A 26,824-nucleotide genomic window follows, 5' to 3' on the forward strand; every position below is an offset into this window, starting at 1 on the left:
CCTCGCCGAAAGGGGAAGGAGGTCAAAAAATTTCCTAAGTGCTTTGATAATTTGGAAGCACATACCTGCCACTGCTACAGCCTGAGGTTTAAAGGATAGGCAGTTGTCAAACTTTATGCCTAGGTTACGGGCGGATGCAATTGTGTTAGGTGGAGCTTCTGCATCCGATGGCCAGCATACTGAAGGGGAAAAAAGATTATTGATCCCTATGGGTAAAATTTCCGTTTTTCCGGCGTTGCACTTTAGATGGTTGTTATTCATCCACTTGAATGTCGCTGCAAGACAGTTCCTAAGGTCTTCCTCGGCTCCTGGTTGTTCCTTATCCAGCACCAAAATCAGCTGGGTGTCGTCAGCGTATGAGATAGAACTGATCCTGAATGACTCGATCAAGTTCATCAGGGGTGCCATATATAGATTGAAAAGGACAGGGCTCAGGCTAGAGCCCTGTGGCACCCCTGAGCTGACGTTTTTAGCCTGAGACTGATATGGGCCAAGCACTGTTATTTGGCGTCTGTTTGTAAGGAAGTTCCTACACCAGGTCAACACCTGTCCTCCCACACCTGCGGCAGCCAACCGGTCCAGTAAGATGTTGTGGGACACGGTATCGAAGGCTGCCGACAGGTCAAGAAGGATAAGGACAGCCTGTTTTCCCCGATCCATTGCTGCTCTTAAAGTTTCAGCAGAGTATAGTAAAGCTGATTCGGTAGAATGTTCTGACCGAAAGCCAGACTGATTCGGATGGAGAGCGTTATTCTTCTCCAAAAAGTTTGTCAGTTGGCTATTGACAAACTTTTCAGTCAGCTTAGATAAGATGGGTAGCAGAGAGATCGGGCGCAGGTTGGACAGGGTAGTAGGATCGGCCAGGGCCTTTTTTTGGAGTGGCTTGACAGCTGCAAGTTTCCAGTCCTCTGGAATACTTGCTGTTGCTAGAGAAGAGTTGATGATACTGTTAATCATAGGATTAACTATCTGTATTAGATGGTGCAACACCGGAGGAGGACAGGGATCAAAAGGGGAGCCTGATTTGCTGGCTAAAATAGCTTTGGCAGTTTCCTCCAGGGGGACTGGGCCAAACTCGTCAAAGCGGAGGGGGGAAGTCATCTTCGCTATCTGTTCACCATCCATTGTGATGGTGGTATCTGATGGGAAGGTATTTGTGATCGTTACGTGGCTCCCCTTGATCCAACCCTCGAAGGCTCGGCTGAAATAGTTCACATATTCCACCCAAGTTGTACCTGGGATTCGGGTGCAGTCTCGGAACCTCTGGCGGTACATCTCGGGTGTAAGCCCATATCGAGTGAGGAGGGCAGCCTTCATGTGGTCATAGGACGTCATTAGATGGTCTGGGAGCTGTAACAGGGCATCACGGCCTTCATTGATGAACCTCCCCCATAGACCGGCTCCCCAGTCACTTCGATCGATCCGGTGGGAGGTCATGGCGATCTCGTAGGCCTTGAACCACTGTTGTATGTCGTCGTCTCGGAAATACTCTCGGACGACATCCTTGGGGATGTGGACCTTTTGTTCTGTCGCTCCTGGGGTGCGCGGTTGCTCGGGCACCCCCAGGTCTTTGTTTTTCTTCCGTAGGTCTAACTCTGCCAGTTTGCGCTTGTGTTCGTACGCTAGTCTCTTTTCTTCGAGTTCTCTTTGTCTCTGTTTTTCTTCCCGTTCTTCTCGGAGCCGCAGATGTTCTAGGTTCAATTTTTGTTCGGCTAGTTTTAGTTCACCGTCCATTTTGAGCCATGCCATTTCTAACTCATGTAGTCTGCTTCTTTCTCTCTCTTGGATCTCTTCCTGCGAGAGACCCGTCCTTCGCTCTTCGGGAGCAGTGGTGTTCCTCTCTGATGCTGCAATGTTTTGGTCCGGGGGTCTGACGGCCCCGGTTTCTGCCCAAGACTCAATGGCGTGCTTGAAATCGTCTTTAGTGCTCAGACCGGTGGTAGCAATGCCTAGTTCGATGCAAAATTGTTTCAACTCACGATGGTTGTACTCTTCCAATTTGTCCATCTGGAATTTTTCTGCGCTCTCTCTGGTTGTCATTGTGGTTTAGTCGTGGGGTGAGTCACTCTCTGTACGTACGCGTTGATTCGGATCGCGCCGCTGGCCACCAATGTTAGACGGACCTGGAGGGTCGGCCGAGGACAAGGGGAGAGGTCTCCGGGGAGAGCCGTCTCCAGCGATCGTACAGACGAGTAACTTCCCCCCCACAGATATACACCACACAAAGATAAGGTTTAACGTTCTTTATAAGCAATCTTTAGGTACGGTAGAATGGTACAAGGAGGTCAGGACTCAGGGGTCCCCTCGATTCTAGTCTCTTGGATGGGAAAGGGGGTAGCGGGACAGTCTTGTTACCAATCTGGTAGTTGCGATGATATGATGGGTAGCTCACAATCCTCGAGCTCGGCGTTCTAGGAGGACGGGCCGCGGCAGCGCCGGCAGGTCCCGAGATGATCGCAGGTCCCGGTGAAGGTGGTAGTTACAACGGTCCGCGGCAGCGCCAGCAGGTCCCGACGAGGATGAAGGATGCAGAAGGTTGCGGCAGCGCCAGCAGGCAGGACGATAGTTCACAAGGCAGGGCTGCGGCAGCGCCAGCAGTCCGTCAAGGATGAGTTCTTCACGGTGTCTCTCGACTCCAGGATACAACTGCCTTCCTGCTCTGGAGCTGCCCCAGTTATAGGTCTGGCGCCCTTTGATGTCCGGACCCTCGCACTTGGAGGTCGGGAGTTCCGGGATGAGGGAGTCCAGACACCCAGCAGGGGGGTGGAGCCAGCGCCCGGGGGAGCTGGGGGCGATCGGCACCTGGCGGGGGAGAGCCATCGACACTTCTTTCTCCCATTGACCTGCCAAGTGGTCCGTTCACCTCCTGGGTGGATGGTGGTGCCGGGATGTCGGGGCCTGGCCAGGCCCAGGGTTAGGGTCGAGTTGAGGCCACGCGGCCTCGTGGTGCAGTGTCCAAGATGGCGGCCGGGCCGGGCGATGGAGCTGACAGTGGCTCGGCCCAATGATACAGAGATGTCCGGGGGCAGGAATCCCGTAGGGGACGGGGTGCGGGTTGCTTCTGGGGGTAACACCTGGAGGGCCGGTGCTCAGGCCCTGTTATGCGGGGAGGAAGCAAGCCCTTCATGTGGCCTGTCCAACACAGACCAAGTGACATGGTACGGCCTCTTAAGCTGCGGCTGGGTCTGCTCTTAAATCAATGCAGTCAGCCACGCCCCAGCCCAGGGCGTGCTGTGGTGAGGGTTCAGTTGCAGGCTACTTGTAGTGTCACATTTTATTTTCTCATAATATAAACTCAGAGAGAGAGAGACTAAGGCCTGTATGCAGAGCGAGTCTCAGCTGTAGCACAGAGTTCATAGCACTCGCTGCTCTGACCGACGGAGGAGAGGAGCTGTATTTTTAGCACTGTCTTTGTCTGTGCCTCGCAGCGTGCAAGTGGAGTCAAGGCACTAATAATGCATGTCTATGCATTTTAGTGCAGTGATGTGAATTACCGCACTAAAATTAGTTAGTTTAACCCCTCATGCATGAAACTTGGCAGAGCTGCCTCTGAGCACCTGTGTAGCCTTAGTGCACCGCTGACCAGTCTATGTTACTGCCTCCGAGTGCCCTGCCCTCCGGTGCTCCTGTGAATCCCTACAGCCTCAGTGCTCCTCTGACCCTCCTCCTGCAGCCTCAGTGCACCTCCGAGGTGTTACACCTTCGGTGCTTCTTGGAACCCCTATAGCCTCCGTGTTACTCTGAGCCCCTTGTAGCCTCAGTGCTCTTCTGAGCCCCTTGTAGCCTCAGTGCTCTTCTAAGCTCCCCGCAGCCTTAATGCTCTTCCGAGCTCCCCACAGCCTCTGTGGTCCTCCGAGCCCCCTGCAGCCTCAGTGCTCCTGAGCTTCCTGCAGCCTTAATGCTCTTCTGAGCCCCCTGCAGCCTCAGTGCCCCTCTGATCTCCCTACATCCACAGTGCTCCTAGGAGCTCCCTGCAGTTTCAGTACTCCTCTGAGCTGCCGGCAGCGTCAATGCTCTTCTGAACACCCTGCAGCCTCAGTACTCCTCTAAGCCACATGCAGCCTCAGCGCTCCTCTGAGCTCCCTGCAGTCTCAGTGCTCCCCTGAGTCCCCCTGCAGCCTTAGTGCTCCCCTGAGTCCCCCTGCAGCATTAGTGCTTGCCTGAGTCCCCCTGCAGCATTAGTGCTTGCCTGAGTCCCCTGCAGCATTAGTGCTCACCTGAGTCCCCCTGCAGCCTTTGTGCTCCCCTGCGTCCCCCTGCAGCCTTTGTCTCCCCTGAGTCCCCCTACAGCCTTTATGCTCCCCTGAGTCCCCCTGCAGCCTTAGTGCTCCCCTGAGTCCCCCTGCAGCCTTAGTGCTCCCCTGAGTCCCCCTGCAGCATTAGTGCTCCCCTGAGTCCCCCTGCAGCATTAGTGCTTGCCTGAGTCCCCCTGCAGCATTAGTGCTTGCCTGAGTCCCCCTGCAGCATTAGTGCTTGCTTGAGTCCCCCTGCAGCATTAAAGCTCGCCTGAGTCCCCCTGCAGCATTAGTGCTCGCCTGAGTCCCCCTGCAGCCTTTGTGCTCCCCTGTCCCCCCTGCAGCCTCAGTGCTCCTCTGAGCTGCAGCTTTGGGCTCCTCTGAGCACTCCTGTAGCCTCAGTGTTCGTCTGAGATCCTTGCAGCATCGTTACCCCTCTGCGTTTCCCGGTGCTAGTCTGAGACCCTTGCATTCCCGGTACTCCTCTGAGCCCCTTGCAGCCTCATTGGTTCACTGAGTACTCTTCAGTCACAGCATGCCTCTGAGCTCCTTGCATCCTCAGTGCTCCTCCGAGATCCTTGCAGCCTTAGTCCATCCCACTGCACCATTTGTATGTTTCTGAGTCCTCTACAGCCTCAGTAGTCTTCTGAGCGTCTTGTAGACTCAGTGCTCCCCTGAGCTCCCTGCAGTCTCAGTGCTACCCTCAGCTCCCTGCAGCCTCAGTGCTTCTGTGAGCCCTCTACACCCTAAGTGCTCCACTGAGCTCCCTGTAGCATCATTTCTCCCCTGACCTGCCTGCAGCCTTGGGGATCCTCTGAGTTCCTGCAGCCTCAGTGCCCCTCTGAGCCCCATAAAGCCTCAGTGGCCCCCTGAACCCATGGAACCTAATTGGTCCTGTGAACTCCCTGCAGCCTCTGAGATCCCTGCAGCCTCAGTGCTTCACATAGCTCCATGCAGCCTTAGTGCTCCTCTGATCTCCCTACATCCACAGTGCTCCTAGGAGCTCCCTGCAGTTTCAGTACTCCTCTGAGCTGCCGGCAGCGTCAATGCTCTTCTGAACACCCTGCAGCCTCAGTACTCCTCTAAGCCACATGCAGCCTCAGCGCTCCTCTGAGCTCCCTGCAGTCTCAGTGCTCCCCTGAGTCCCCCTGCAGCCTTAGTGCTCCCCTGAGTCCCCCTGCAGCATTAGTGCTTGCCTGAGTCCCCCTGCAGCATTAGTGCTTGCCTGAGTCCCCTGCAGCATTAGTGCTCACCTGAGTCCCCCTGCAGCCTTTGTGCTCCCCTGCGTCCCCCTGCAGCCTTTGTCTCCCCTGAGTCCCCCTACAGCCTTTATGCTCCCCTGAGTCCCCCTGCAGCCTTAGTGCTCCCCTGAGTCCCCCTGCAGCCTTAGTGCTCCCCTGAGTCCCCCTGCAGCATTAGTGCTCCCCTGAGTCCCCCTGCAGCATTAGTGCTTGCCTGAGTCCCCCTGCAGCATTAGTGCTTGCCTGAGTCCCCCTGCAGCATTAGTGCTTGCTTGAGTCCCCCTGCAGCATTAAAGCTCGCCTGAGTCCCCCTGCATCATTAGTGCTCGCCTGAGTCCCCCTGCAGCCTTCGTGCTCCCCTGTCCCCCCTGCAGCCTCAGTGCTCCTCTGAGCTGCAGCTTTGGGCTCCTCTGAGCACTCCTGTAGCCTCAGTGTTCGTCTGAGATCCTTGCAGCATCGTTACCCCTCTGCGTTTCCAGGTGCTAGTCTGAGACCCTTGCATTCCCGGTACTCCTCTGAGCCCCTTGCAGCCTCATTGGTTCACTGAGTACTCTTCAGTCACAGCATGCCTCTGAGCTCCTTGCATCCTCAGTGCTCCTCCGAGATCCTTGCAGCCTTAGTCCATCCCACTGCACCATTTGTATGTTTCTGAGTCCTCTACAGCCTCAGTAGTCTTCTGAGCGTCTTGTAGACTCAGTGCTCCCCTGAGCTCCCTGCAGTCTCAGTGCTACCCTCAGCTCCCTGCAGCCTCAGTGCTTCTGTGAGCCCTCTACACCCTAAGTGCTCCACTGAGCTCCCTGTAGCATCATTTCTCCCCTGACCTGCCTGCAGCCTTGGGGATCCTCTGAGTTCCTGCAGCCTCAGTGCCCCTCTGAGCCCCATAAAGCCTCAGTGGCCCCCTGAACCCATGGAACCTAATTGGTCCTGTGAACTCCCTGCAGCCTCTGAGATCCCTGCAGCCTCAGTGCTTCACATAGCTCCATGCAGCCTTAGTGCTCCTCTGATCCCCTTGAAGCGTCTGTGCTCCTTTGATCCCCTTGAAGCCTCTGATCCCCTTGAAGCCGCTGTGCTCCTCTGAGCCCCCTGAAGCCTCTGTACTCCTCCGAGCCCCCTGAAGCCTCTGTGCTCCTCTGAGCCCCCTGCAGCCTCTGTGCTCTCTGGGCCCCTGCAGCCTCTGTGCTCCTCTGAGCCCCCTGCAGCCTCTGTGCTCCTCTGGGCCCCTGCAGCCTCTGTGCTCCTCTGGGCCCCTGCACCCTCTGTGCTCCTCTGAGCCCCCTGCAGCCTCTGTGCTCCTCTGAGCCCCCTGCAGCCTCTGTGCTCCTCTGAGCTCCCTTCCAGTCTCTGTGCTCCTCTGAGCTCCCTTCCAGTCTCTGTGCTCCTCTGAACTCCCTTCCAGTCTCTGTACTCCTCTGAGCTCCCTTCCAGTCTCTGTGTTCCTTTGAGGTCCCTGCAGCCTCTGTGCTCCTCTGAGCTGCACTCAGCTTCAATGCTCCTCTGAGCTCCCTGCAACCCCAGTACTACTCTGAGCTCCCTGCAGCATCAGAGGAGCACTGAACAATGGAAACGTTAGGAGAGAAATTAGTCAATAGTTTCCTGGTTGAGCTGCATCAATCGAGGGTAGTTTCAAAAGAGGGATGATTTTGGTGTGTTTCCATGGGTCATGAGAGAGATGATATATTACTGATAGATGGGGCACCAACCCCACATGAGATTGCGGATGGATATTACTTAGGAGGAAGATTAGGCATGCTGAGATTGAGCTTAGGACCTTGATTGGAATGTGGTTAGTCATTTCTTAACCTGTCACTTATACAAACCTGTTAATTGGTCACAGACAAGTGCGTACACTATACTGATCTTGTATTGTACCTTTGTAATCACTGTACTTATTCAGTGTTCTTTTTTAAATCGCTTAGCCAGACCTCAAACAAAGGCGAGTCTAATGGTGAGAAACTGGAACCGTACTAACATCAGCGCAGTTTGTAAACTGCTGGCAACTACAATGCCAACTGAGCAGTCCCTGGTCAACCAACATGCAGAAAGTATTAAATCTTGGATAGTGGTTGCAAGCGACAGTCATGCCTCCTTAAGAGAGTCATAGTGGCTAGATGCCTCGACGCTCAGAGATGGTTCTCAGAAGAACTAAAACTTTAAAAATTAGCTCCACGCAGAGCGGAACATATCTGGAGACGGAACTACTCTCCAGATAAAAAAGATATCTACCAAGCGCAACTTAGACACTATAAAAACTATCTTACAAACCAAGGCCACCTATTTCTCCAATAATATGCTGAGTTCAACAAATAAATCCAAAGATATATTTGCAATGTTTGCGGAGCTATCCAATCCAGACAGTCATGGTCAAATTAGCTCCTACCCGGATACAATGTGATTCCCTAAACACCTTTTTTATTGTTAAAATCATCACCATAAAAACCAGTATCCCTGTAAACTCCCGCCACCCACTCCCTCGAAACTCAGTCAGCTGCTCTATGGAGCACTTTCTCCCTGCACCATTTCCCCCCTATTAGCAAAGAAGCCTTTCTGGACCTGTTGATGAAAGTGAAATCTGGGTCGCCGGCTGATGGTTGCCTCCGCACATTTTGGGGGAAGCTATTCTCACTTGCTCTGACCCTGCCCTCTCATTATTGAACAACTCACTTATCGAGTGTGTGGTTCCCAAAGCTTTTAAAGAGGATGAAATAGTTCCAATTATTTAGGAAATAGGGGCAGACCCTCTGTGCTCACAAACTGCAGGAGAGTAGGATCTGCTTCTTATAGTTACTCGCACTGTCTCATCTTTAAATCTCTCCACGGCAAATGGCTGAAATTTGTACCCACCTGGGTTCAAAGATATGTTCCTAGGCTGGGAACTTAGGTTGTCCCATCTTAACCTCTTGGCTACGCCTTCTTTCAAATGCTAGAGACTAGGTGGATCAATATTCGCCGTCCTGGCTCCTCACTTTTGGAACTCTTTTCCGCGAATATCAGATCCACTACAATTTACCCTCAATCCAAGAAACTTTTCAAAACGTGAGTGATCCACCAAGTCTCTGAATGAATTAGCTAGCGGCAGGATTCATTTGACCCCTAGCGCCAAGAAACCGTTCGGTGTATGTGCGCTCTATAAGCAGTTATAACATGACAAGGTACCTCTGAAATCACTAGTACATCTAGTGTTCACTTTCAATTGTATTGAATCATAAAGCACCTCAAGGTCAGAATAGGCCTGATGTGGGTTAAATAAATAAAACCTGGAAAAACATTTCTCCACCTTCGTGGTTTGAGACTGAGTAAAGATATGAGCACTCTTGATCTGCAGTTAAAGTGACAGATGTCATCCTGGCGGCACGCTACTCCTCTACCAAGGCTGATTACTGGGCACATTGTGTTGCTTGGCGTGCTGATGAAGGTGATGATTTCTGCCCCTTCCCCTAAACCTCAGGGCGCATGTCATAGCAGACCCGACGTGGTTGTAGATCTGAGCTCTCTCTGGAAAGAGCTTTATTCTCTGTGGACTATCAACTTTGGAATGTCCATGTTTCTCTCTTGGTATGTGTGGAATGCATGGAGAGCTGTGAAATATATTTTTTGGTGAGTGTCTGTACAAAGAGTATGGGATTTTGTGAGACAATGGTAGGGTAGAAAATGTATGAATGAAAGGTTGTCCGGGGTTAGTCTAGGGCCAGTTTTTGTGTGTTCGGAACCAGGTCTTTATTTTGGGTCTCAAAAATCCACTTTCTACTAAGGTTACAACTTTTAGACCATGCAGGAGGGAGGTGATCAGATAATCCCCATAATGCTCAGTCTTAGGGAGGTGACTCTTTGCCCAGCAGTCAACTCTATAGTGAGCATGCTCAGTTTTTCCTGGTAGAGGTAAGTGTCACCCTCCCAGATCCCCCTGTACCTTTATCGTACCTCTTACCCCAACCCCTATGCCCCTGGAACAGCATGGTGCTATGGTGGGGGAAATCTTTAGCAAAAGATTGCTGATGGGTGTGAGTGGGCGTCCTAAGTGGTATAACTTACTTGTCAAGGCTGGGGAGGCTCTTATGGTCCTGCATTCTTATCTGGTGAGAGAAGGATGTTGTCTACGGTTCCTCACAGTACCAGGCCTTGGCTGTCTTGGAACCCACATGTGCTCTGTGAGATCCTGTGTTGGGATCATCAATCATTCTTGGCCATGTATGCTTCCGTGATTTATGATTCACCAATGTGTCTTTTACTATTAGTGGATTAATAAATATAGAATATATTCATCCAGAGATCAGTTGTCTGTGTCTCTTCTCTGTTGGTTGATTTGTGCTTCCTTACCCAGTTAGTCAATGAGTACAAGAAGAGAAAGTTCTTCTGGATTTTTGAAATGGCATGGCACGTCATCACATCGCTGCTTTATGGGAGATAACTAACTTGCCTTAGGGCATTGTAGGTCTGCAAATGTTATGAAACAAGTCCTTAGATTTGAAATACTGCTAATTTACTCACAGAAGGAATCCAATATTACTTACATTATGGAAGTTTAATTCACAAAGTCAGTAAAGATCCTGGAGCGAATCCAGTGGGGCTTCCAGGATCTGGTATTTGGAGTCTGAGTCAGTGCAGGGACCGGTCACACACTCCACTAGTCCTATAAGTTATTGGCCAATCTTGGGAGTACTGGTACCGTAGCTGGGCTAGCAAGCAGTTAAGTGTCATTGTTAAGGGGCACAAGTTTTTTCAAACTGCCAATCAGATCGGAACTGATCAGACTGTTCAGAGGAGCTAACTGGATTGACCAGTTCACCAGTTTCAATCAGAAAACTGTTCTTTACATTTATGATCTAACTGTAACATTATACCTTAATATATTGAGTGCAGACCCCTTTGCTTTTCTCTTCCCTCCTTCTGTGCCTCTCCCCTTTAAAATCATGCTTTCCTTATCCAGTTTCTCTGTCTTTTATAGTCCCTTTGATGAAAGCAGGTACTTGATTTAATTCCAACCCTCACAGAGAGTTGTTTCTTTTCCCCACAGAATCAAAGAACCTAATGAAGAGACCTTCAACAATCCAGCATCAGAAAAGCTCTTGGATTATAACCAGATGATTAATTGTATCAGTGTGTAGAGTCTGAGAAAACTCTCAGCTGGAGGTTAGACCTGGATACATACCCTGCGATAAACGTTCAGGAAAGAAACAGAGGGCCAGTGTGAAAAAGCTCATGCAGGGCTCATCTTTATGAACAGTTTAAAAAGATGCACACCAGAGATCATTCTTTGAGTATACCAAGTGTGAAAACCTTTGTTCTGAATTTATATGTCTGATAAGTACCTCAGATGTTCTCTTCTAGTGAGAAAAAAACTATTGCAGATTGGGAGAAAAGCTTTGCTCAGCACTCCCACAATTGTAATTCTAATTTGAAATTAGAGCAGTTAATCTGAATATCCTGAGGATAAGCCATACCAGTATAAGGAGTGTGAGAAAAGCGTGACGCCCAGAACATCTCTGTTGAAATATCATAGAATGCTTACAGGAGAGAATATCTAATTGTATATGGAATGTGGATAAACCTGCACTGAGGGTACTTCGCTGCACAGGCATCAAATAGTTCCTTCAGAGAATAGCTCATACCACTGTGCAGAATGTGGGAAAAGCTCCACTGAACCAAAGAAGCTGTTGAGAGACCAGAGAATCCATACAGGTGATCAACCCTATAATTGTCAAGAATGTGGGATTAGCTTCACTGAGAATGGTACAGTGGTAAAGCAACAGATAATCTATGCTAGTGAGAAACCCTTTCAGTGTAATGAACGTGAGAAAAACTTCCCGACAAGAAATCACTGTTGTCATATAGTACATACTGGTTAGAAACCATCTGACTGTACAGAAAGTGGAAAAAGATTAACTGATAACAGCCCACTGGTGAAGCATAAGATAATGTATACTAGTGAGGAACCCTTTCAGTGTACCAAATGTGAGAAAATCTTCACTTGGAATAGCATACAGTACATTCGTCAGAGTACCCATACTGGTTAGAAGACCTATCACTGTATAGAATGTAGGAAATGCTTCAGTGGGAACGGGACACCAATGATGCATCAGACAACCAATTCCGCTGATAAACCCTATCAGTGTATGTAATGTGAGAAATGCTTCGCTGAAAAGAGCACATTGTTGAAGCACAGAGAATCCATATTGGTGAGAAACCCTATCAGTGTACAGAATGCATGAAAACCTTTACTATAAAAAGCCCTGAGTTGAAACATCAAATAATCCACACTGGTGAGTAAGCCTTTCAATTTACAGAATGCAGGAAAAGCTTAACTTCGAAGGGCATGCTGTTGAATCATTGAGAATCCACACTGGTGAGAAACCCTATCCGTGCATAGAATGTGGAAAAAGTTTCACTCAGAAGATCCAACTGTTGAATCATCAGAAAATCCATACTGGTGAGGAACCCTATCAGTGTGCAGAAAGCAGGAAAAGCTTTACTGAAAAGAGCACACTGTTGAAGCATCAGACAATCCACACTGGTGAGAAACCCTATCAGTGTACAGAATGCAAGAAAAGCTTTACTTTGAAGGGTAAGCTGAGGAAACATCAGAGAATCCACACTGGTGAGAAACCCTATCAGTGTACGGAATGTGATAAAAGCTTTACTCAGAAAAGCAATTTGTTGAAACATCAGAGAATCCACACTGGTGAGAAACCCTATCAGTGTACAGAATGTGATAAAAGCTTTACTGAGAAAAGCCATTTGTTGATACATCAGAGAATCCACACTGGTGAGAAACCCTATCAGTGTACAGAATGTGATAAAAGCTTTATTGAGAAAAGCCATTTGTTGATACATCAGAGAATCCACACTGGTGAGAAACCCTATCAGTGTACAGAATGCTGGAAAAGCTTTACTCAGAAAAGCCCTTTGTTGATGCATCAGAGAATCCACACTGGTGAGAAACCCTATCAGTGTACAGAATGCTGGAAAAGCTTTACTCAGAAAAGCCATTTGTTGATACATCAGAGAATCCATACTGGTGAGAACCCCTATCAATGTACAGAATGCATCAAAAGCTTTACTTCTAAGGGTACACTGTTGAGACATCAAAGAATCCATACTGGTGAGAAACCCTATCATTGCACAGAATGCCAGAAAAGCTTTACTGTGAAAAGCCATTTGTTGAAGCATCAGAAAATCCACACTGGTGAGAAACCCTATCAGTGTGCAGAATGCTGGAAAAGCTTTACTTTTAAGGGCACACTATTGAGGCATTGGATAATCCACACTGGTGAGAAACCCTATCAGTGTACAGAATGTGGGAAAAGCTTTGATTCAAGGGGTACGCTGATGAATCATCATAGAATCCATACTGGTGAGAAACCCTATCAGTGTACAGAATGCGGGAAAAGCTTTAATTCAATGGGTATGCTGATGAATCATCATAGAATCCATACTGGTGAGAAACCCTATCAGTGTACAGAATGCTGGAAAAACTTTAATGTGAAGGGTGCGCTGAGGATTCATCATAGAACACATACTGGTGAGAAACCCTTTCAGTGTACAGAATGCGGAAAAAGCTTTACTGAAAAGAGGACATTGGCGACGCATCAGAGATTCCACACTGGTGAGAAACCCCATCAGTGTACAGAATGTGGGAAAAGCTTTAATTCAAAGCAAACGCTGAGGATTCATCATAGAATCCATACTGGTGAGAAACCCTATCAGTGTACAGAATGCGTGAAAAGATTTTCTTTGAATGGCAAACTGTTGAGGCATCAAAAAGTCCACACTCGTGAAAAACCCTATCAGTGTACAGAATGCAGGAAAAGCTTTACTGAGAAAAGCCATTTGTTAAAACATCATAGAATCCACTCTGGTGAGAAACCCTAACAGTGTACAGAAAGCTGGAAAAGCTTTACTTCTAACAGTACGCTGAGGAATCATCAGAGATCCATACTTGTGAGAAACCCTATCAGTGTACAGAATGCAGGAAAAACTTTAATGATAAGGGTACACTGTTGTGCCATCAAAGACTCCATACTGGTGAGAAACCCTATCATTGCACAGAATGCCTGAAAAGCTTTACTCAGAAGAGTATGCTGAGGATCATCAGAGAATCCACATCGGTGAGAAACCCTAACAGTGTAAAAAATGCGAGAACAGCTTTACTTTGAAGGGCATACTTTTGAAGCATCAGATAATCCATACTGGTGAGAAGATGCATGGGTGCACTAAATGAGGGAGAGGCTTCACTAAGATGAAATCTATCTTAAGACAACCAATAACCCACACTGGTGAGAAACCGTATCCATGCAGAGACTGCGAGGAAAGCTTTACTGATAAGAAATCCCTGTCAGAGAATCCATACTGATGCAAAATCTTTTCAATGTTCTGAATCTAGGAAAAACTTCACTCAGATTCCCTCATTAAAGGAAATTAATTGAGGCAAACATGAGAAAAGCTTGACAAAAAACAGACATAATAAAATAATCAGAGAATCTGTTTTTTGTAGAAATTTCATACTCTAGAATGTGGAATTCTAGTGAAGCAAGGAGACCTAAAATATATCAGCATTTGCAAGATAGAATGGATACAAAAGTGAATCCAGAAGTCAGATCAAAATACAATAAGACTCCTCTCTTTCACTTTACTTAATCTATTATTTGACAATTTCTTCATATTAGAAACATTGCCTTCTTGCCCCGCAGAGGGGTACGTGACTGGTAAAGATAATTGTGTGTGTAATTGTTGAAAGTATAAAGGTAAACATCATCATCGCCATGGTGTCAGACCAAGAGTGTTTTAAAGTCCGTATTCACCCATACACTCACTTTTTAATATTCCCTCGCCATGACAACTGTTTGTCCTTTTAAAAAAATGCTACCTGTATCATGAATTTAACCGCACACGTGTAGACACACACTGTGAAAATAAATGTGAATTAACATGCTATTTGGAACATCAAAGCAAGATTCAAACATTTCTTACTGTGACAAAATTCCATGTTAAAGCTTCAATGCAATGTAACTGACTTGAGAAAATATTTTAAACTAATTCTTATGAGAAAACATCATGTTGTATGAAGATCTCACATGTAAGATGCTGTATCATTGTTTTTTTTCAAAGGCTTATTATTATTTCATGACTAGGTGAAATGCTATAATGTTTGGTTGTATGTGGTAAAAAGCCAAAATCAATGTTTAACTAGGTAGATAAGTGTGAGAGAGACTCTTTTTTGCATGCTTTCCCCATACACTTTTTGTCCTACTATTGCTAGTGATGTGTTTTATCTAGGACCCCGATCAATATTGTGACCTCATGCCCCTATACGGCTATAATCAATACATATCCCTATAAATGGCATAATAATCAGAACCATATTTCAGTAACTCGCCTCTGCAGTCCATGAAAGTCCATGACACAGCAGAAGCCACTTCCTTAGATTCCTAGATAGCACACCGAGTTCTTTCGACATACCAAACCCCCAGCAACCTGGGAAAGCCCCGCTTGCTTTGTTTTGATTAGTAATAGAACTCCTGCGAGCACTGTAAGAACGATCAGTTCTTAGTGACATCTTTATTGACGTCTTATGTCCAAAAACTTACGTCAAACTCGGCACCTTTCAGGTATAAATATACCAACGTTGCCTTAAGCAAACACACTGTGGTGGGGAATACTGGAGCAGAACAGTTGTCCCCTTGCAGAGAGCCCAGCAGATGCGAGAAGCCCACGGACGCTGCCCCTCCTCTTTGATGCGCTGAGAAAGACGCTGTCTTTTCTCGTGCCGAGAAAATCCAGCTCCGACGTTTCCAGCCTACCCTTGCGGGTGACTGGGATATCGAGTCCTGAGAGAGAGATACTAGACCTCCTACATTCTATTCCAAAGGTACGGTGCTGACTAAACCCTTAGAGAGAATTCTTGAATCAAACTCTTGGCAAAACCAACTTAACTTAAACTGCTACTTACTTACTCCCTCCCATGTATTAGGCTTGGGTCAGGTACACCGGGGTAGGCAAAGTTAGAAGCACCAGTTGAGGTCGTTAGCCAATGTATATATGAATGTACATATTTTACTCATTTTAACTATCTTATGGCTAAGAAACGATATCAATGCTTTTACAGTATTATTTCGTAATACTCCTTTTACTGTACGCACTTTTTATAATAACAAGTCTTGTAATTGTGGCAATTCATTTCTCTTGCATGAGAAAGAAGACTGCTCAATAAATAATATCTTGTTCGAGGCATATGGGCTGCAGATGGTACATTATGAATAGATCGCCATCTGGTGTTGGGCTCGGATGATTGCACTTTGTTTTTCTCTTGGAGAGTCTTTTGTCTCTTGGTGACTCCTCCCTTGGTTGGTAGTGCGCATGGGCATCGGCTCCATCCTTAGATTGTTTTTTTCCGCCATCGGGTTCGGATGAAGATCGAGACGCTCCAGATCAACTTCGCAAGAAAGTGATTTTCGGCGCGTATTCCCTTTCCAATTCGACGGTATTGTTATTCGAACGCGTTCATTTCCATTCCGACGCGTTACAAATTCAAAATAGAAGAGAAAAACTTGGAACTACGTCGAAGAATAGGAGGCCTTTCTCGACGCAGTCAAGCCCGGAATCCATGGAAAGGACTCCATTCAAAAAATGTCCAACGTGTGGTGCTAAGTTCCCACACAAGGACCTACACGAGGTGTGCAACCTCTGTCTATCGCCTGAACACGAATCCAGGGACTGCGAAGCCTGCGCAGCATTCTCCTCCAAGCTAACGATTAGAAATCGTCGAGCTCGAAGACACGAGGTTTCCAGAATGCAGGCGGAAGCGATCCCGGAGCTGTTCGGAGACGAACAAATCGAGGAAGAAGAGGACCAGTCGGGGTCGGAAGGGGACCAGTCGGAGGCTGAAGAACTCATCGAGCAACAAACCGTGAGTGACGACGTCCCCTTACCGAAAAACCGACCCCGTGCGGTAACGACCCCGCCCTCGGGCCCGGTCAAACCGCTGAAAAAAGTTTCCGACGCCCCGCCTTCGGGCCCGGCAACGAAACCGAAACTGAAACCGAAACACTCGGACTCCCACCATGTCGGATCCGAGAAAAGGGCGACATCGACTTCGGCACCGAGGCTACATACAAAGGACAGCTCGGGATCGAAACATTCCATGTCGAAACATAAATATGACTTATCGCCCAAGAGACACTCGATACCAAGAAAGTCGGAATCGAGCAAACATTCGGTTTCGAAAACAACAAGATCTGACGATCGAAAACAAAAGCACCTCTCGGAACCAGGACCCTCGGTACCAATTCAGGAGCAACAGACAGATCCCAAACAAAAGATTTTGTTTATTGATCCACAAACTGGGAAAGTGGTCACGAAGAAGAGAAAGAGTGAACAGTCAGAAGATAAACCTCTTCCTTCAAAAAAGAGAACAATGGGGACGAATATAACTCCTCCAGCTTCTCCTCGTCCTAGACTAACACCCTCTTCTCCTATTCCTCACAATAGGCCAAATATTCCTACACCTTCCACACCAAGACCAGCTACACCTCAGTCAGATGTAGACAGTGATCTGGGGGAGGGAGAACCTCAAGGGGATGACGAAACTATCCCAGATGAGGAGGATCCATGGGAAAATTATGATGTAGGGTCAGATGAAGACAACGACCCAGAGCTATATCCCTCAAAGCCTTCACCACCTGATGATAACACAGGTTTTGTGCAGCTCATTAATAGGGCAGCGAAATACCATAAAGTAGATATACATACAGAACCTCAAATAGAGGATTTCTTGTTAGAGACTCTACCTAATGCACAAAGAACATCAGGTACTCTCCCTATGTTGAAGGGTCTTCTTACTCACACAGATGAGATATTCGAAAACCCAGTGAGAGCCAGGGTGTTAAACCCAAGAATTGATAAAAAATACAAAGCGGCTCCAAGGGACCCAATATTTATTAGAGGGCATGTACCGCTAGACTCACTGGTGGTCTCAAACGCTCGTAAGAGAGCAAACTCGTTATCTACAGGAGAGGCTCCTCCACCAGATAAGGAGTCAAAGTTAATAGATGCATCAGGTAAAAGAGTAGCATCACAGGCAGCGAATAGCTGGCGTATAGCCAATACACAAGCACTACTCGCACGTTATGACAGGGCACATTACGATGAGCTAGAAAAACTTCTTACACATCTCCCAAAGGAACATCAGAAGAAGGCAGACCAATTAATACAGGAAGGTAAAATAATAACAAATACTTCCATTAAGTGTGCATTAGACGCAGCAGACACTGCAGCAAGGTCTATTAACACTAGTGTCATGCTAAGAAGGCACGCATGGCTTAGAATCTCAGGATTCAAACAAGAGGTACAAACAGCACTACTGAACAAACCATTTGATCAGAAGACATTGTTTGGTTCAAGCACAGACGATACATTAGAGAAAATGAAGAAAGATACGGAAACGGCTAAGTCAATGGGAGCATTGCAACAGCCAACACACAGAGGTTCCTTTCGTAGATCCACCTATAGAGGGGGCTCAAAGAATACAGGAACAAATCAGCAATCCACATCTTTCACACCTACATCACCCAGAGGTAATTCAAGAGGCAGTTACAGAGGTAACAACAATAAGGGAAGAGGCCGCGGAAATAATAATAACCGCAACGCCTCAACACCGAAACAGTGACTTCATAGAACTCCCCCCAGACCACATAACACCGGTCGGGGGACGTCTATCACAGTTCCTACCTGTCTGGGAAAACATCACGTCAGACAAGTGGGTGAGACAAATTATCCAACATGGTTATTGCCTAGAACTCACAGATACCCCGCCAAACATCCCCCCCAAACAGCGTCCAATGAGTCAGGATCATCTGACATTGTTAAGAGAAGAAGTGCTAGCACTTCTACAAAAGCATGCAATAGAGAAGGTCCCAAAAGATCAACAGGGCACAGGAGTATACTCTCTATACTTCCTGATCCCCAAAAAGGACGGGTCCCTAAGACCAATATTAGACCTCAGACCTCTCAATGCTTACATAAATTCGGAGCACTTCCACATGGTCACGCTCCAACAAGTACTCCCTTTACTGAAGAAAGGGGACTTTCTTTCTACACTGGATCTAAAAGACGCTTACTTTCATATCCCAATTCACAAAGCCCACAGAAAATACCTAAGGTTTGTGTTAGAAGGACAACACTATCAGTTCAAAGTCCTTCCATTCGGTGTCACAACAGCACCGAGAGTTTTCACAAAATGCCTAGCTGTGGTGGCAGCACACCTAAGAAGACAACAAATACATGTCTTCCCATACTTGGACGATTGGCTAATAAAGGCCAAGTCAAAGGAAGAATGTCTTCACAACACACAGAAGACAATTCAATTGCTGCACCACCTAGGGTTCACGGTGAACTACAAAAAATCACACCTGCAACCAAACCAGATTCAGCAATACCTGGGGGCTACAGTAGACACAGAGAAGGCAATAGCATACCCCAACCCAATCAGAGTACAGACAATGGTCGGGTTAATACAAAGATTTCAACCACAACACTCACTACCAGCACGAGTGTTTATGCAACTATTAGGCATGATGTCCTCCTGCATACTGCTAATACCACATGCCAGACTACAAATGCGCCCACTACAAGAGTGTCTAGCGACACAGTGGATCAGGCTCAAGGGCAGATTACAGATCTGGTGTTGGTGGACGACCGGACGTATCGCTCTCTGAAGTGGTGGAACACAGAAAACATTTCCAAGGGACGGTCGTTCCTAGAGCCAATTCCACAAGTAATAATAACAGCGGACGCATCGCTCTCCGGATGGGGAGCGCATATGGACAGATACACAGTACAGGGGAAGTGGAGTGTGCAGCAAAAGAAACTGCACATCAACTACCTAGAGCTATTAGCAATATTTCTAGCACTAAAAGCCTTCCAAATGCAAATAACAGGCAAAGCAGTCCTGATCAGAACAGACAACATGACTGCAATGTATTATATTCAAAAACAGGGGGGGACACACTCTCTCCAACTGTCCAGACTAGCACAGGACATATGGAGATGGGCCATTCCTCAAAAGATCTACCTGTTAGCGGAACACCTACCAGGAGTTCAAAACCAAATAGCAGACATCCTAAGCAGACAGTCAGAACAAGTGCACGAATGGGAGCTGCACGACCAAATACTACAGCCATTCTTCCAAAAATGGGGGCAACCAGAGATAGATCTGTTTGCCAATCATCAGAACGCAAAATGCAAAGAATTCGCATCCAGGTACCCACACCAAAGGTCCCAGGGCAATGCACTGTGGATAAATTGGTCCAACAGATTTGCGTACGCGTTCCCTCCTCTACCACTAATTCCATTACTAGTTCGGAAGCTGCAGCAACATTCAATGACAATGATACTAGTGGCACCCACGTGGGCAAGACAGCCGTGGTTCACCACGCTGCTACAACTCTCACAAGTACCACATCAAAAGCTAAGGTTATTACCCATGCATCTTACACAGAACCATGGAGAAATAATGCACCCAGATCCCAAACAACTGAACCTAGCGATCTGGCTCCTGAAGTCATAGAGTTTGGGTACTTAGATTTACCACCAGAATGCATGGAAATGATTAAACAAGCAAGACGTCCTACCACCAGAGCATGCTATGCAGCAAAATGGAAGAGGTTTGCTATACACTGTAACAGTAAGCACATCAACCCTCTGGACGCATCTACTAAACAAATCATTTGCTATTTTTTACACTTACAGCAATGTAACCTAGCATATACCTCTATCAGAGTTCATCTAGCAGCCATAGCAGCATACCTACAAAACAGACAACATCTGTCATTGTTCAAAGTACCAGCAATTAAAGCTTTCATGGAAGGACTCAAAAGAGTCATTCCACCAAGAAGACCACCTTCCCCAGTCTGGAATCTCAACATAGTGCTTACCAGACTAATGGGGCCACCATTTGAACCTATGCATAGGTGTGAAATACAATTCCTCACATGGAAGGTAGCCTTCCTCATAGCTATCACGTCACTTAGAAGAGTAAGTGAACTGCAGGCTTTTACGATTCAAGAACCATTTATGCAGCTACACCAAAATAAAGTGGTTCTTAGAACAAACCCAAAATTCTTACCGAAGGTTATTTCAGCATTCCACATCAATCAGTCAGTGGAATTACCGGTTTTCTTTCCAAAACCACAAACAGTAGCTGAAAGAGCCCTACATACACTGGATGTTAGAAGGGCCATATTGTACTACATAGAAAGAACACAAACTTTCAGAAAGACAAAACAGCTATTTGTTGCGTTTTCTCCCACACATAAAGGCAATCCCATCTCCAAAGCGGGCATTGCCAGATGGATTGTAAAATGCATTCAAATATGCTACTTAAAGGCAAAGAGAACATTAACTGTTCCTCCTAGAGCTCACTCTACACGTAAACTAGGAGCATCTATGGCATTTCTGGGAAACATTCCACTAGATGACATATGCAAAGCGGCTACCTGGGTTACACCGCACACCTTCACAAAACACTATTGTGTAGATGTGCACACAACACAACAAGCTAGAGTGGGACAAGCAGTATTAAAAACATTGTTTCAGACAGTTGCAACAGACACGGGCGACCACCGCTAGGGAGAGAACTGCTATATAGTCTATTCATAATGTACCATCTGCAGCCCATATGCCTCGAACGGAATATGCTACTTACCAGTATGCATCTGTTCTTGGCATAGAGGGCTGCAGAGTGGTACATGCCCTCCCAGCCTCCCCGGAAACCTGTGTCTGTTCCAACATTATCTTATTTAGATACACTTACATGGGCACTCTTATCTGTATTCTACTATACTACTCCATCTAACCCTACTATGGCAAAACAATCTAAGGATGGAGCCGATGCCCATGCGCACTACCAACCAAGGGAGGAGTCACCAAGAGACAAAAGACTCTCCAAGAGAAAAACAAAGTGCAATCATCCGAGCCCAACACCAGATGGCGATCTATTCATAATGTACCACTCTGCAGCCCTCTATGCCAAGAACAGATGCATACTGGTAAGTAGCATATTCCTTATTGAAAACGCCTGTCTCTCTATTCTCTGCACAGTGGTGAAATTAAAAATACGCACAACTGTCTGAGTGAAATAGCTGTCTATTGTTTCAAACGACTCTAGAGATTGACTCTTATTCTGAGGAGCAAAGTTGTCATGTTTATGCGGTTGTCGGAAACTGAATCCCTTTTTGTCTGAGCCAGGGAAGCTGATCACTTCCTATTCAGTCAAGAAAGTTTCCAGTGACCTCTGAGCTAGCGGGCGCAAACCTAAATTAAGTCTAACATAGTCAGTAGAGACCTAGAAGACCGCAGTCCTACGTCTACACTGCTGTTTATGTTATTCCAATGCGCAGGGCGTATAGGGAAAATAGGAACTACACTACACTAGATTTAGTGCTGTGTAATGACTCTGTAGTCCCTGTGGACCCTGCATTCCTGGCCTCGGTACATGTACTCTGACTCCTAAAAGTGTTTGTTTATTTGGCTTATCTCCAATTGACATAAGTTTACTTATACATTGGTCCCTAATATATGACACCCAATGTACCCGGGGCCTATACGTTAAGTGTTCCTCATGGACTTAAACACTTATTATGCCACCTCGAGTGTGACAAGGTGTAACATCTCTCTCACGCTGCCATTGCAGGCTGGCAGAGCAGCTTTAAAACGGCTAAGTCTACTGTGCCATTTCAACATGTGGCAAAGCCAAAACCTTCCTCTTTAGGTCTCGCCTATTACATCCCGAAGGGATGATAGGCGAGATTATAGTAAGCGGTCCGAAAAGTCTACCTAGCTGCGGATCGCGTACAGTTCATGTGAGCCAGGCGCATGCACAGCAATTCGCTCCCCCTACCCCTTCCACAAAGCAAGACAAGACAAGAACAGAAAAAGCAACCGCAGCCGCTCTGATTCCCCGGCCCCCCCGCTTCAGTCTTCAAAGGAATGCGCTCCCCCAGCCCGGCCCCGTTTGCTACCTCTTGTATTTTGTTTGCTCACCATTGTCACTTTTACTTCATGTAACCCGCCTCCGCTCCCCCGCCCCCCCAGCCACGCAATACAGAGAGATTGGTTCTTTGTTTGAGCACTCTACCGAGTGCTTGTGTTTTCAATCGCGCCATCCTCTCACCCACCCTATTCCAACCCAAGCCACTTCGCCTTCACATCCGTCCGCTGCTTTCTCTTCGTTTATATGTCCTGACTGCTCATGTTTGTGAGTGTTTCACCCTGTACACTTCTGTGAGTAAATCACACCATGGTTCTCGTGTGTGGTTTAATCACACACAGTATTTCCATGTTAATGAGCTTATCTCACCCCACACTTCTCATCACAAACATAGGAAGCCTCGAGTAGAGAAGGCTTAGAAACAGAACACACAATACCAAGCATGACACAAAAAATGTTTCATGTGTTTGTAAGTCTCCCACATAATTTGTCATGCACTATTTTGTTTTGCTACCTTCTTGTGCCGTGTATTAATTTGTAAGATTTTCTCACGCGCTACACTTACTGTATTTGCAAGTATCTAACTTGCCTCTCGTGTCTGTGTTCATCTCAAACACCACACTTCTAAACATCACCCACACACATCTCCTACTGTATATCTCACTATGCTCCTTGCTTGTATGCATTTTCCACTCCACATCGTGCTTCTCTCATGTGTACCTATATCTCACACACATGCATCCTAGCATTTGGTACAACGCAAGCTTTTTGCACATGCAAGCGTCTCCCCCACTCAGTGTGCATCTCCTTTTGTACCTCATGTACGAGGCTTCTTTTACATGCAAAACCTCACTTCTCATGCCTGTGTGCATGTTTGCAAGCATGGGATAAAATCCCCTTCTGGTGTGTATCGCTACACAAGTGAGACAATACCAAAACAACATTTTCTGGACTACAACCAAATCAAAATGGGCCAAAAAATCCTTGTGTATGACCAGTCGAGTTTGTGTGCCAAGGAAAAGACAGCGACACGAGGTAAACATATCTCGTTCTAATCTGAACACTCAATAAGATGTGTTAAAGCGTTCTTCTAACGCCATGTTGTGGAATCTAAGCGCTATAGCAATACACTTGTGATACACGCACCGTTTTGTTTTAGTGCATGTCTTCACATCCACACGAGGGCAGTACAGAGTCATATTATGCTGCTTCTGTTATGTATTCTCTATTTTATGGACACATATTGCTCGCAAACGATTCTCGCTGCAGGTAATTTTCTAGTAGTGTTTGGGACAGCCTGATTGCATCTTTTCAGTGCTTCTTGCTCCCTTTATAAAGACAACTGGAGGACATTGGCGCTGCATTTCAGCAAGAAACTGTTTTATATCAACTCAAAGACTCATATGTGTAACACTCCAAAAATACTCCTTCAATGCACTTGGCATCTGTGCGTAGTCTTAAGATTAAAGGGCACAGCCATCTTTCTACATAGCGAGTAGCGGTGGAGTTTGGGAATACATATAAACACCCAGAGAAAATTGGACTACGACTTGTCTTTACAGCTGCCTTAACACGCTTCGTACTAAATAGAAAGTAAACAAAAATAAAGAAGCTAACCCAGAAAACTAGGATAAATCACGGCTTCCCTGCTTAAATTGTCTGCTCTTGGGCTACATGGCTAGAATACATTAACATTAAGAAACCCAATAGCTCTTGCATCGCTGCGACTTATTGGGTTTGCCAGTGCTTGTTTGTGGATAGCTATTGTTCATTCAATACTTGCTTCTAAAGTAGACTATACCAAACATCCCATTGTTTATAACCTTGTTTGGGAAGATGATATTAAAAACAAACTTTTTGTTGCTTTTTCTGGATTTCCATGCTTCATTAGTCCGTGAATTTCTGTAAAAAGAGATAATCACTAAATAACAACAAGAGAGGAAGGGAGACAGACGCTCCTGCTCCCATCGGAAGTAAATACTCAAAAACAACAAAGGAGCATCATGTAAAAAAGAGGAATGACTACTGATTTTGAAGCAACACAAAATTAATTTACTTTTGTTGTTTGAAGCAAAACCCTAGTAGGGTTTTGCTTCAAGTGGTAGGTTTTAAAAGCTGTTATGTTAAAAAACGCAATTATGCAAGTTATGTACATCAGATTCCACTCCTAAGGGAATCTGATGTACGTAATTACGTTTTTTAACATAACAGTCCTCTGGTAATGTGGGCCTTAGCGTGCTCATACCACCGAGGCCACTACACACACCACTGTAAATACTCACACACACTGGTCCTGATGAATGCCTGACAATTTGTCACATTGGCTGAAACATGTTGACCGCTCTTTTTACCGGGATAACAGTAGACCTTAATTTGTGTCCGTTATCCTCCACACCTTTTTTAACCTGACCACTTGGTGAAACCAATAAAATCATTTTCTTCGACTTAATTGGCCATTTTATTCATCACTTCACAATCACGATACCAGCTCCGCAGTAATTCTGGCGTTGCAGTACACCGGGGTGGCATTCGACCATTCCTGGTGGGCCCGATGATGAAGCATGTCACCGACCAGGTCGGTGAGTGAGGGCTTTCAATAAAACCTACTAGGGTTTTACTTCAAACAACAAAAGTAAATTCATTTTTTGTTGCTTCAAATCCCAACGCTCGAGTTGGTCAGGGAGGCGCCTATTTAAGGCGGACTTGTGTTTCCCTTGCCCTGATCATTGCTGCACTAGCGCAGGTCGCGCTGCTAGCGAGCTGCTATATTTTAAACCTACCTTTTGTGTATTTTGGTTTTGCTGATTTAACTTATCCCCTGTTTTTAATACGATCTCTGTCACTGGGCTGCCCCCTTACTCACATTTAATTTTAGGAAAACGCACCGCCATTCGGCGGGTCCGGGTCCCTGGGGCTGGATTCCTGGTTTCCTGGGCGCCATCTTAGTTTGGGGTGAGTGTTTGTAGCGCGGGCGCCATTTTGGAGCGTCCCGACGCTCGAGTTGGTCAGGGAGGCGCCTATTTAAGGCGGACTCGTGTTTCCCTTGCCCTGATCATTGCTGCACTAGCGCAGGTCGCGCTGCTAGCGAGCTGCTATATTTTAAACCTACCTTTTGTGTATTTTGGTTTTGCTGATTTAACTTATCCCCTGTTTTTAATACAATCTCTGTCACTGGGCTGCCCCCTTACTCACATTTAATTTTAGGAAAACGCACCGCCATTCGGCGGGTCCGGGTCCCTGGGGCTGGATTCCTGGTTTCCTGGGCGCCATCTTAGTTTGGGGTGAGTGTTTGTAGCGCGGGCGCCATTTTGGAGCGTCCCGACGCTCGAGTTGGTCAGGGAGGCGCCTATTTAAGGCGGACTCGTGTTTCCCTTGCCCTGATCATTGCTGCACTAGCGCAGGTCGCGCTGCTAGCGAGCTGCTATATTTTAAACCTACCTTTTGTGTATTTTGGTTTTGCTGATTTAACTTATCCCCTGTTTTTAATACGATCTCTGTCACTGGGCTGCCCCCTTACTCACATTTAATTTTAGGAAAACGCACCGCCATTCGGCGGGTCTGGGTCCCTGGGGCTGGATTCCTGGTTTCCTGGGCGCCATCTTAGTTTGGGGTGAGTGTTTGTAGCGCGGGCGCCATTTTGGAGCGTCCCGACGCTCGAGTTGGTCAGGGAGGCGCCTATTTAAGGCGGACTCGTGTTTCCCTTGCCCTGATCATTGCTGCACTAGCGCAGGTCGCGCTGCTAGCGAGCTGCTATATTTTAAACCTACCTTTTGTGTATTTTGGTTTTGCTGATTTAACTTATCCCCTGTTTTTAATACGATCTCTGTCACTGGGTTGCCCCCTTACTCACATTTAATTTTAGAAAAACGCACCGCCATTCGGCGGGTCCGGGTCCCTGGGGCTGGATTCCTGGTTTCCTGGGCGCCATCTTAGTTTGGGGTGAGTGTTTGTAGCGCGGGCGCCATTTTGGAGCGTCCCGACGCTCGAGTTGGTCAGGGAGGCGCCTATTTAAAGTCGTCCTCTCCCGCGCAGCGGGTACGTGCAGTGGGACGCCGTCGCTTAGCCGGAGTCGTGCCAGAGTCCTGCCTGTCTGCGCTCGTCCGCATCGAGGTAGCGGGTGCGGGCTATGGACTCTGGCCCCCTGCCACTTTTTTATCATGTGTAACATCGCGACGCTCAGGTACGATCGTGCTGCTATCCTTTCCATAAGAGATAGTCTTCCGGTGTGTAACCATGTCCCTTTGCTTCCTCTTTCGGGACCTTATGACTGCGCTTGCGGCTGTTTCTCTCTGGCCTCACCCAATGGGGTGCGCCCTGCTGAAGGGACTGCCCGCGGCATTCATATAGATTGTACTGAGCGTACACTTAAT

At 46.9% G+C, this 26,824-nt stretch overlaps 1 protein-coding gene across 1 annotated transcript in view; it reads left to right on the top strand.

Annotated features, from left to right (window-relative positions):
- The window catches only part of LOC147725033 (uncharacterized), a 228,786-nt gene extending 213,096 nt beyond the window's left edge, over positions 1 to 15,690 (top strand). Inside the window, exon 2 of the mRNA XM_086966496.1 lies at positions 10,488 to 15,690. Coding sequence (XP_086822622.1) covers positions 11,759 to 13,342 — 1,584 coding nt within the window. The 5' untranslated portion in view covers positions 10,488 to 11,758 and the 3' untranslated portion in view covers positions 13,343 to 15,690. The remainder of the gene's footprint in view (positions 1 to 10,487) is intronic.
- The last annotated feature ends 11,134 nt before the right edge of the window (positions 15,691 to 26,824 follow it).

This window comes from Lissotriton vulgaris, chromosome 4_1 (genome assembly GCF_964263255.1).
Source record: "Lissotriton vulgaris chromosome 4_1, aLisVul1.2, whole genome shotgun sequence".
In the NCBI taxonomy this organism is placed as follows: Eukaryota; Metazoa; Chordata; class Amphibia; order Caudata; family Salamandridae; genus Lissotriton; species Lissotriton vulgaris.